This window comes from Podarcis pityusensis, assembly GCF_964106645.2.
Source record: "Podarcis pityusensis genome assembly, chromosome: 9".
Classification (NCBI taxonomy): Eukaryota; Metazoa; Chordata; class Lepidosauria; order Squamata; family Lacertidae; genus Podarcis; species Podarcis pityusensis.
Genome location: NC_138034.1, coordinates 64,642,732 through 64,654,983, shown reverse-complemented (window position 1 = coordinate 64,654,983; position 12,252 = coordinate 64,642,732). Strand labels below are relative to the sequence as shown.

The 12,252-nt window shown below is 43.5% G+C and overlaps 1 protein-coding gene across 12 annotated transcripts in view; it reads right to left on the bottom strand.

Moving 5' to 3' along the window:
• Positions 1 to 12,252, bottom strand: part of SEC31A (SEC31 homolog A, COPII coat complex component) — a 59,098-nt gene that overhangs the window by 28,308 nt on the left and 18,538 nt on the right. For 11 of the 12 annotated variants that reach the window (XM_081020685.1, XM_081020681.1, XM_081020683.1 and 8 more), the window contains 9 exons: positions 11,665 to 11,764; positions 11,285 to 11,446; positions 10,630 to 10,782; positions 9,024 to 9,257; positions 7,867 to 7,941; positions 7,273 to 7,323; positions 4,860 to 4,937; positions 2,615 to 2,681; positions 2,304 to 2,482 (listed from right to left, as the gene is read on the bottom strand). In XM_081020685.1, coding sequence (XP_080876811.1) covers positions 2,304 to 2,482; positions 2,615 to 2,681; positions 4,860 to 4,937; positions 7,273 to 7,323; positions 7,867 to 7,941; positions 9,024 to 9,257; positions 10,630 to 10,782; positions 11,285 to 11,446; positions 11,665 to 11,764 — 1,099 coding nt within the window. The remainder of the gene's footprint in view (positions 1 to 2,303; positions 2,483 to 2,614; positions 2,682 to 4,859; positions 4,938 to 7,272; positions 7,324 to 7,866; positions 7,942 to 9,023; positions 9,258 to 10,629; positions 10,783 to 11,284; positions 11,447 to 11,664; positions 11,765 to 12,252) is intronic. The other variant, XM_081020689.1, reaches the window with a different exon arrangement.

The window sequence follows — 12,252 nt, the reverse complement described above, 5'->3', positions numbered from 1 at the left end:
AGGGGAGCTTGGCTCCATCTGAAAAAAAGAAAAGCAAGTGTTTGGGGAAATCTCACTTTGCACAGCCGCAAGAAAGACTGACCCCAAGGTCTATTTCTAAAACGCACAGCCCACCTCTGGGTCTGGCAGATCCACAAGCCTCTGCTACTGCAGAAGTGGATGGAGATTTAAGCCCTGGGCCACTAAAAACAGAGCAAAACAGTTTCTGCCAAGAGCTCTTGGTTACTGCTGTTGCCCTCTCAAAAATGTCCACAGCATAGGACAAACAACAGAAGCGTGGGCACACACACACCCCACATTCTTGCCAGAACATCAGCATGGGCAGTGTATGTTTTCTCTGTTTTAATAAAAAGTACAGCGAGAATGGGATGCGGGTGGTGCTGTGGGTTAAACCACAGAGCCTAGGAGTGGCCGATCAGAAGGTCGGCAGTTCGAATCCCCGCGATGGGGTGAGCTCCCGTTGCTCGGTCCCAGTTCCTGCCAGCCTAGAAGTTTGAAAGCACAAAGTGCAAGTAGATAAATAGGTACCGCTCTGGCAGGAAGGTAAATGGCGTTTCTGTGCACTGCTTTGGTTCGCCAGAAGTGGCTTAGTCATGATGGCCACATGACCCGGAAGCTGTACGCTGGCTCCCTCGGCCAGTAAAGCGAGATGAGCGCTGCAACCCCAGAGTCCACGACTGGCCCTAATGGTCCTTTACCTTTACAGCGAGAATTGGGCCAACATGGAAAAGTCTGAAATCATCTTTCTGTGTGCAGCAGGGGATTTTCTTGGCTGACTGCACCATTAGCTTGCTGGTCACTAATGTCCACAGAATACTTTAATCCAGCAGCAGTCAATCTTATCAGCAAGAGTGCCACAAGTCAAGTGTTAAGTGTTTATACAGCCTTTTCATCTCAGAAGATGTAGGAAAACTAAATGGAATGTTTTCCATTGCTTTTTAAGACCCTGCCTCATTTGCTGCTCCAGTTGCCTGACAGCCTCAAGGAAAATGAAGGATGAGGCGAAGAAGGGAATGAGCTCTGCTGGCAATGGAGAATGTCAAGTACAAACCAGCAGAAGCCTATGGCAGAAATCGGGCCATTAGAAACGAACAACTCCTGCTGAACTCAGGAAAGTAACCCGTGAACATATGAACACAAATCCCCAGATATCTCTGCTCTGGCTGATGGCCAGAAAACTGAAGGAGGACACCGGGGATCAAAGCAAGAGAGAAAAATTGTTCTCACAAAATGCAAAACAGATGGCATATAGAAACACAAAGACTGCCAAAGTTGAGGCTGAACATTCCTTGGAACTGAGTGAAAAGCGTCACAACAGTCAAATCTAAGGGGCAGGCAAGAGATGGGAGGGGGGTTGTTGGTTGAGAGTGGCTTACTAAGGAGTAACACCACCTCGGAAGAAAGGGGGGGGCGGTGTTCTCTTTTTCATCCAGCGATCAAGTCAATATAATTTAGTCTTATCCTGTTCCAGCTCAATATAAGAGAATGCAAGAAAAATGTCATGACAGGACCAGGACTTCAGCCGGATTAATCATACACTTCTTAGTCAATTGCATGAAATCTAAGCCGGACTTCAGAAACGAGAAGCGCACTTTGTTTGTAGATGGTGTACTATGATGACTGCTATAAAACAGGTGTGCAAGAGGCATTCCTCCTGTGTGCAAGAGAAAGGGGAAACGCCATTTGCCGTTTTTATAAGCCCTTGTATTTCTTTGGCTTCTTAAAGAACTGCTGCCTGCTTAATCGAGGACACTTCTTACAGGACTATCAGAAGTTTTCCCGTTGATTAATGCAATCAATTAAATGCTACAGCTCTAGATAAAATTGGGAAATTCTACATGTTAGCTGTATCTGAGAATTTTCATTTATGATGTAGAACCTCCATTATCTAATATTGGGCTGGTACCCATGCAAGGCTGATCCATCAACCATTGTTAAAGAAACTGGAAGCAGGAGGAAGGATTTTATGCCCCATCCCTACCGTGAGTTCCCTGTCTCCTAACTTAATTACAATTAAAGGTTATACTGAAATCAATATTAATTGTGTTTAAGGGGAATGGCCACAGAGGGGACCTGCCAGCCAACAGTCCACTTGCGATCAGACTTGTTATATAAGCGACGGCTTCAAATTCACTACTGATTCTTTCCCACAAATTGCTCTCACGTTACTATGCATCTATTATACCTGTTTACTTGATGCATGGATTATCTGATACTTCCAGAAGCCTGCCTGGTCTTCTGAATAAAGGATGAGGTTGTGAGCCCATATTTTACCCACGTTTCCAGTTTAAAAGCCTGCGTACCCTGGTAATTTTGCCTCGTGTCTTTGCAAAGTACTTCTCCTGGGTTCTGGACAGCAGCTCCTGGCCACCGGCTATAGCTAGTATAATGGCATCAGCCATGCGATTGTCGTGGAGGCAGAGGTCAACGGCGCTTTCAAAGTTCCCCGTTAGCAAAGCCTGAGTGATCAAGCCGTCTATATCTGCAACAAGGAAAACAAAGAAACTCACTTATCATCATCACAGCAGCCTAACAAAGAACTGAGGAAGGTTCATGTTTAGCCAAGTTTAAAAGCCCGGATGTTCTGTACAAAATGTGGGCATTTTTTCCTTACCTCCAGTGACGGAAATGTTAAATGTTTCATCTGCAGATGGCGGAGTGGCAGTCTCATCTTTTTTACTCTAATAGGCAGAAATGAATGTGAATTTAGAGTGGATTTGATACTGTATTTACATTAATCCATAACTGAGAAAACAAAGATATACTGATATGCTTTTGTACCGTCATTTTCCTAAAAGGCTGCTAACTTATTAAAGAAGAGCATTATTATGGCTGCACATATATCACAAAGTGTTGTGTCAACAAAATTTCTTTTATCCTGCCGCAACCTGATGGGGGGGGGGGGAGAATCCCAACCTGGTGACAAAACTGCGCGTATTTAGGACTGCAACCCTATGCACCCTTTATTGGGAGTAAGATCCGCTGAACTCAATGGGTCTTACTTGCGAGTCAATAGCTACAGGATTGGGCGCTACGTCATTCGGACAAAATGCCCAAATAGCAAACCACTGTGGTTGAGAGATCTATCGAGCTGTCCATTTCTAATGCAATTGGCAAAATGCCCAGTGACTTCGAAAGGCAGGCCTCTTGAAGGACAGTATGTACAACTGAGTAATACAATTTGTATATTCCAGCTTTATAATGTGCATCAGAACACTCCAAAGCCCAGAGGGCAAAATGGAAAGGAAGTCTGCATTTGCCTTGCGGGCGTAGCATCCTTGTAGAGGGGATGATGCTAATCTGAGTAAAATCTTTCAGCGTATTTAATGTAGCCTATACATTCCTGGTTATGCTAATGGCAGACAAAGTGAAACCCAAGCCTATTGCTCTTCTGCTCTGTTCACCATTAGCAGGGAAAGCCCATGTAATATGCATGGGGCTCGTATATCCAAAGCCACTGGCCTCCTTCCCAAGACTGAGCAGCTTTGGAAATTTATGCTTCTTCCCCAGGCACCTCCATCCCCCCCACAAGCAATGGGGAGTTAGGAAGTGGGTGTCCTAAAAAAAAGGTTTCCAGGCATTGCTGCCCCCTGGTGCATGTCAGTTCTCAAGGCCCATATCAAAAGAAAGTTAAGAAGCTGTACTGTGCAACAGGGGGAAGAACCAGTGCCTAGCCTTCACAGGAAAAACATATAACCTGGGTTAATGGTTGCATTTACTCAAGCTGCAAACTTTGACTCTTTCTTTTCCCCCGTTGGTGCAAGAGAATCTGGGTAATTTTTAGTGCAGAAAATGCACAGCCTTGCACTCACATCCTTCTACAGGGATGGTGGACCTTTGTCAGCCTATGGTAGTAATAATAACAATAATAAATAATAATAATAATAATAATAATAATAATAATAATAATAATTTATTTATACCCCGCCCATCTGCTGGGTTTCCCCAGCCACTCTGGGCGGCTTCCAACAGAACACTAAAATACAATAACCTATTAAACATTAAAAGCTTCCCTAAACAGGGCTGCCTTCAGATGTCTTCTAAAAGTTTGGTAGTTATTTTTCTCTTTGACATCTGGTGGGAGGGCGTTCCACAGGGAGGGTGCCACTACCAAGAAGGCCCTCTGCCTGGTTCCCTGTAACCTGGCTTCCTGCAGCGAGGGAACTGCCAGAAGGCCCTCAGCACGGGACCTCAGTGTCCGGGCAGAACGATGGGGGTGGAGATGCTCCTTCAGGTATACTGGACCGAGGCCGTTTAGGGCTTTAAAAGTCAGCACCAACACTTTGAATTGTGCTCAGAAACGTATTGGGAGCCCATGTAGGTCTTTCAAGACTGGTGTTATATGGTCTCGGCGGCCGCTCCCAGTCACCAGTCTAGCTGCCGCATTCTGGATTAGTTGTAGTTTCCAGGTCACCTTCAAAGGTAGCCCCACAACCCTTCTTGGGGGGCAGAGGCAAGAGTGTGCAGAGCAAGTGCTGGGCACGACCAGAGGCAAAAGTGGGCAGGGCAATTAATGTAAATTTTACACATGTATACTGGTTTCTACACAGAGACATCTCTCGTCCACTTCTATCCTCCACTCTAATGCAAGCAAGAGGTGTTATCAGAGTTCAGGGACAAATTCCAGTATGGGGAAAAACACTCAAGGAGGATGTGACTGGGGAAGGGGTATAGCCTAGAGGGAATTCCAACAAGGTCCAGAGGGTCACATTCAGCCCTATGGGGCCTGAGACTCCCCATCCCTGCCCCACTCAGTCTCCTGTCTATGAGTGTATGGGGTATGAATATTTCAGAGCAAACAGAATAGTTGGGAGTCAGCAACCAAGCACCCAATGTTTAGTACAGAAGAGAATGAATACCTCTCCCAAGAGCTGATCCTGAGCAGCCACACCTTCTTCGCCATCACTCTGCACTGGCTGGTCAGATTCCTCTAAAGTCTTTCCCACAGAAGAGGAAAGGATGTTTTCAAAGGTTTTAGGCAGAGAGAAAGACACCAAAGCAGTTAGAGCCAGCACCAAACAGTTCCCATTGTTAGTATAAACCTATACAGCCAATTAAAGACAAAAAGGCGGCTTCTTTCTCGGCTTTCCTTTCCAAATCATCTCACACCCTGTTAATAAACGTTTGTCAAAATATCCAACCGTATTGTATTTATTTCTGCATTTATACGCCACCTTTTCTCTAAGGACTTTTAAAACGGGGGGAAAGGTTCTTCCCTTCTCCATTTTATTTTCACAACAGCCCTGTGTGGTAGGCTGGGCTGCAAGCAGTGACTGTCCCAAGGTCACACAGTAAGCTTTGTGGCTGAATCCTGGTCTCCTGGACCCTGTTCCAGCACTCTTAACCACTAGACCACACTGACTCTCAGATAGGAGGATATTTTCAACCCACACACAGACAAGGAATGGGTGGAAGGCAAGCTCACAGAAGCGACAGTCAGGGATAAAAAAAAATGCTCAAGATAAGGAGGGTAGCTTAGTGGCAGAATGCATGTTATTTCCTTACGGGACACCCTGTGCTATGAACCAGAAAGTTCAGCAGAAACAGCATGACCATTAGTAGCTGGCAAGATACTACCCCTTGTTACCTGGAGAGAGAAATAAGTTGCAGGCTTGCTTGAGGTAGCCTGCCATCACAGACAAACATCAACTTTGCTGACACTTTCCCTCAACGTCAAAAGTGTCAATGTCATGAAAACCGTGATCAGAACAAAACTATGTGGGTCTGCCTAAGATCCTAGATGCTGACTCCTAGTTCTTGATACAGGCTGGACTTGTGTTTCCTTAACCCAACATTATTCCGCCTGACTGTTAAGATCGTTAGCAGAGGCCCTGCTCCACATCCCTTACCGTCTAAAGTTCGGTGGGTGCGTACGCAATACAGGCCCTTCTCAGTGGTGGCCCCTTGGCAGGTCCAAAACTTCCCTGCTCCCCCCTCTTGGTGTTGATGGCTTGTAAAGACCATCTCATTCCCATGGGCTTTTTGCAACTGTTTTCTTTGCCTGAATTGGTTTGTGAGCGCTTCCTCCTATTACGGTTTTACAAGCCTTTATTGCTCACTTTCACTTATTTATCTTGCGGTGTTTTAGCTAGATTTAGTTTTCAAAATAACTTTCTAATGAGCTGCCCCAGGTGCCTTTAGGCACAAAAGAGACACAGAGAGATGAATAAATAACGTACGGCTGCAGAAATGAGGTGCTACAGATGCTTTAAAAGGGAGGCGAATTAGAACATTGAACGGGAAGGGGAGAGAGTGGACTAGAGAGGGGAAAGAGAGGAGGAGGAAAGTGATGAAGGAAAACAGAGGACTGGGATTAAGATTGAGGAGCAAATGGACTCGAGGCATAAGGAAAAGAAACACCAGGAAGTCATTAGTAAGCAAAGCTCTTAGCGAAAGAACACACAGCTCCTTATTCAGGCTATGTTTGGGTCATGTGGAGGTGTTGCAGCAACAAAACACTTAGAGAAAAATTTTCAAGGGTTTGAGGCTGTTTATAAATGCTGGGAAAGCTGGTTATATTAGGCACTATGTATAGACCCTTGGCTTGCCCAAGTCTAAAGTGATTTCCTTACTCTGATCCACTGTCTACTTCTAACCCTGCTGGAGAAAGTAGTTCCTGAATTTACAAAGCTTCGCTATTCCCCCCGCCTTTCCTCAGTAGCACAAAACTGCAGTAGTACTGCAGTTCCTGTTCCTCTCAAGCCAGGATTTCGGAGAGATCTATGGCCTTCATTCTTCAAAGGTTTCCAGCAACCTTTTAAACATTATAGATTCAGAACTGGGGGAGGGGAGAGCACTGGCTCTGTGGAGACAATGTGCAATAACTCTTTCCAGAGAAAGTAGGGAAGGTTAGCGAGATGTATTATTACACTGTCAAGACGCCCAACGACAGCATGAAATGCTGCCGCAGAGGCCACATCAGAATTGTAAAGAACATTAATGGGGAGAAGGAGGAAGGGAGGCAAACCATAAAGACTTGGGTCAAGGTGGATTTATCTCCTGTGAACTGGGTTAATTGTTGTAATGAAAAAAGCAAATAACTCCTGCACAGTCTTTTAAAAAAAGGCTGAAGTTTTATTCTGCAATTAATATGAACCTTTACTGCCCGAAGTGCAACTTGTAAAATGCAGGTTAACATGATGGCAAGCTTGGCTTATTCATGCCTTTTTGAGCAAATACTAGGCTGCCAAGGAAAGGACGTTGCAGGAAAAGTGAGTTAAGTTCCAAACTCCAACCCATTTGCATAATAAAACCTTGCATTTGTTTCCTTACCTCATCTGGTTCTCTACCATGAAGACTCTCTTTATGGAGAGCTAAAGAAATCTGAAGGGAAGGAAAAAGAATTATGGATTATATTGGAGGGGAACTCCTGAAACCTTCAATGCTCCCAACTGACAACTCTCTTTTTCTGCAACACTTTCCTCTGCTTATTGAAGGACCTATTCTATCACATGTCAATCTAGTATTTTAAAAAGCTGTTTCAAAGACTGGCACACATATTTTTAAAGGCTATTTCTATTTAGTGTGTCAATCTGGCCTTTACTTGTCAAGAGAAAGCAAATGATATGAATGAGCAGGGTATTAAGGTACATTCGAGACTCAACCACCTCTTTATAATGAAAACCTTTTAGTTCATTTCTATTTAATTTTTTAAAAAACAATACCCTACATTAAAAACCCCAAGGCTGTTTACAACACATAAATATCAACACAATAAACAAATTCCATTAAAAGCCAATGAGGCGCCAGCCATTCAGTTCTATACACAGAATTACTGATGACTGACCATGCCAACAGCTTCATAAAAAAACATTGTGCCTGGGGTAGTGTACAAATATTATTATTATTATTAGCATTAGCATTTACCTTTTTCCGTAGGTCATCTTTCCTGAAGCCCAGGAGTTCCAAGCATTTGCCACGTGAATCCTCTTCAAAATGCACCTTTTAAAAAAAATGTTAGGAAAAAGGAAGTGTTGTAGAAAATGGAGATTTCATTTTTATTCCCTTTCCCCCAATGTCTTCCATCCTGCACCTCCCATTCTGTACAATTAACAGTCGCAAAGCAAACCTGGTGAATTTGCAGCAAGATGCTAACAAAACCCTGACGCCCCTTGTATCTCTGCAAGGAGGAAGGACTGCAATGGAGCATTAAGCAGAGAGGTACCAAGAATTGTGCGTTTTGACGGCAGTCCAAGCTAAAAAGCAGGGAGAGCCAACATTGTGCCTTCCAGATGTGGGTGGACTACAACCCCCATCATCTCTCACCACTGACGGTGTTGCCAAGCAAAAACATGGCAGAAGAACAGCTCTGCCGGATCAGGCCAAAGGCCAGCATCTGATCTAGCATCCTATTCTCACAGTGGCCAACCAGAAGCCCAGAAGCAAGACCTGAGTGCAACAGCACTCCCTCTACTTGAGATTCTTTTTTTATATATAATAATTTTTATTAATTTTAACATATAAATTATAATACATACCACAAAACTTCACCACTTATACAATCTTTTTTTTTTTGGACTTCCATCAGCACCTCTGATGATCCACCATTTTAACCACTTCTTATGCATTTCTTAAACTCATATTGCCTTTAATTATCTTAACTAACCATCCTCCCTTTTATCCATTTTTGCAATAGTTCCAATAATTCACCTCACAAAACTTCTTGCAAACCTACAAACGTAGTCTGATCATCACAATTACTTTTCAAATAATCTGTAAATTTACACCAGTCTTCTGCAAATTTCTGGTCCCGCAGTTTTCTAATCCTTCCTGTTAGTTTATCTAGTTCTGCATAGTCCATTAATTTCACCCTCCATTCTTCTTTCGTCGAGATCTACTTGAGATTCAGAGGCACACCACCTGTGACAGTAGAGGTGGAACATAGCCAGTAGCCACTGATAGCCTTATCGTGCACAAATTTGTCTAGTCCTCTTTTAAAGGCATCCAAGTTTGTGGTCATTACTAGCAAATTGGTTTTTAAGGGGACCGGGAGCTACTAATGCACAGTCAAAATCTAAGATTACCTTTAAGAAAGACCACACGTTCCTCTCAAAGTCATTCTTGGCAGCATCGATTTTCTTCTGGCAATAGTTGACAAACGCTTCTGCCTGCACAGCCTCCTGCAGCTGATCGGAGCGGCTCAGGAATTCCTTTTCGGTGACAACTTGGCTGACGTAGACGTGGTAGTGATGCTGAGGATGCTCTGCTCCTTGCTGCTGGGGCTTGCTGTTCTCAAAGGTAACTAGCTTTCCGCCAAACTGGAATTCAAAGGCAGCGCAGATATGGTTAAGGAAAGAGTTTCAAATCCATTACCATCAAGATCCATGCTTAGTTTTAATATGCAAGCTCAAAAGAAAAGAACGTTCTGAAGATCTGAGGTTTGCTTTAAAGCAGAAGTTTGAGAGGGGTGGGTGAGTTGCAAACTAACGTTGCAGTGTAGATTTGTGAAGATGCTGTGCCAGGGATGGGGAGCCACTTTTGGCTCAAGGGAAAGAATCCAGGGGCCACATGCCCTGTGGTAGACTGGGCCTAAGGTAATAATAATAATATATTATTTATCTTGTCTTCCCCAGCCACTCTGGGCGGCTTCCAAAAAAATATTAAAATACCGTAATACATCAAACATTAAAAGCTTCCCTAAACAGGGCTGCCTTCAGATGTCTTCTAAAAGTCTGGTAGTTGTTGTTCTCTTTGACATCTGGTGGGGGGGCGTTTCACAGGGCAGATGCCACTACCGAGAAGGCCCTCTGCCTGGTTCCCTGTAACTTGGCTTCTCGCAGTGAGGGAACCGCCAGAAGGTCCTCGTAGGCAGAGCAACAGGTACAAGTTGTACCTGGTTTCTACATGTACCTCTCCTTGTCCTCAATCCAGACAAGAGGTATGACCAAAATTCAAGGACACATTCTAGCTAGGCAAAAAGGAGGATGGAAAGCAGGATTGGTGAAAGGTGTATCCTGGGAAGAATTTGGAGGAGCAGGCGGAGAAGCCTGGAGGGTCACATTTGGGCCCTGGACCTAAGATTCCCCACCCCTTATTTACTGCTGAAATGGGCAGAGTTTGCATGGGAAAAAGGGCACACACCTATAAGGGGCTCCTAGTCTCTTAACTAGGGGAGGGAAAGCAGAGGACTGTCCATTGGAGCCATGTCACAATTTTGAGTACATAGCTTAAAAACACACACACGCGAACTCTCCACCATGAGAAAGTATAGGAATTAAGTGACATATTTTGGGGCTTAGTTAATCAATATATTTACCCCATTCTCGTAAAAGATGTAGAACTAATAATAAAAGAAGTAACAACACCTCACCAGTGGTGAGCTTTTTCTGAATCAAGAGACAGATGAAAGCAGACGCTCTACCTATAATTGTTTGTCCCTAGCAAATCTATCACACTCTGTCAGCTGAAGATCTAATTTCACGGCAGTATTTTGAACGGGGCTTAACACCACAGACACATTATACCGAGTGCCGGTTGTGTGATTACTTCATCACAAGGGGAACGTGATATACCGCATATCCTCGATTTTAAACTTTACAAAGGAGCAGAACAACACATTCATAGAACAGGCAACTCAGCAGAAGGGTTAAACAGCCCACCCCATTAGAGTGCAATTAGGATTCCACTTACTGAAAAAGATGCACCAACAGGTCGGCGAATCCACTTGGGTGGCTTCTTCAAGGGCAGGATTCTGCTCTGTGGAGTGGACTGCTGTGGGAGCTGCAATGGAGGAAGTGGCTGCCCTGTTCCAAATGGATCAAGATTACCAAAGGAGGACGACAGCTTTCGAAAAGGAGAGAGAGAAAGAGAAAGAGAAAGACAGATGGGTCTAAAACTCATGCGCATTATCACCACTCCTGTTTACCCAACCAGTTATCAATTCTTGGGTTTGCTTTTTGGAGTTTAATTTGTTTGTATGTTCCAGGGGTGGATTAGGAGCCCATCTGAGCTGCAAACAGTTCCTGTCAATATCTCATCTGTCCATACAAAAAAGAACATGATCGTTCTCTTTGGCAAGCAGGATGCACAGCTTCATAGCAACATACAACACCCCACCAATTTAGAATAAAAACCTTCTAAAAAGTTAGCTCCAAGGTGCCAAACGATTTTCTCTCTCTCTTTAACCCTACAAATAGGACTCCTCTCAGGAGAACAGTCACGGCTTGTGTACAGACATTCCAACAGTAACTTTTGACAGTCAAAGCAATTTTTAAGAAGTATTTCATCATGCATTGCAAACATCTGTCTTCCGTCAATTTGATACGCAGTGTTTTGTTTTAAATACCTTGTCTGCTTGCTTCTGTCGCAGGCTGTCAGTGCTTCCCCCCATGATCGAGTAAACGCTGATCCTCCCATCAAAAGAAGCAGCAGAGAGAAGAGCAGGGTTCCTGGGACACCACTGGACGTCAAAGCACCACTGGGTGCTGGTCGGAAGCTCATACAACACCTGTATCCAAAACCAAACATATTACAATAAAAATGGCAGAGACCTAAACAGCTTAAGAAGGACCACCCAGCCACATCCAGAAAGCTAGTTTGGAGACAAAAGCTAATCCTGCCTCGTTCTGCTGCTCCGAGTGCAAAGTTTGTGCACTCTTTTTGCAATACCCAAACAAGAAATGTCTCTCCATTTCAACAGCTTGCAAGCAAGTGTTTAATCAGTACCTCTCCTGTGTTTGGATTGGAGCAAAGAATTTTAGCATCCTTTCCACAGCTCAGCAACAGTTCGGGATCCGCCATACTCCAAGCTATTGTCAAAATGCCCCTGCGGAAAAAGATGCAACCAATGAAGCCTTTGTAAAAGTTGAAAACAAACTCTGAAATACCTGCAGTATTATTTTTTTTTAGAAAATATTGAAATACGTTTATTGTACATTGGAATCTATAAACATACAAAACATATATCAAACAATACAAAACATACATATCTACAAAACATACATTACCTATATACATACCCAACATGAACACACCCACCATGAATTGACTTCCAACCATTCTCATTGTGCTAATTTACATTTATTTAATCTGCACACATTTCATTTTGGATGTTCGATTCTTCCAAATATTTTCCAAGCTAAGTTCATTATATTCTCTTTATTTCTAGATTTATTCACTGTCTGTCAGGAGATCTACCTTCTCCACATAGTTTTTAAGAGATTCTTTAAAGATAGTTCATTCCTTATTATCCTTTTGTAAGGTGTTTCCTCTTAGTCTCCCTGTTGATTTAGCAATGCGTAAGTATTCAATCGT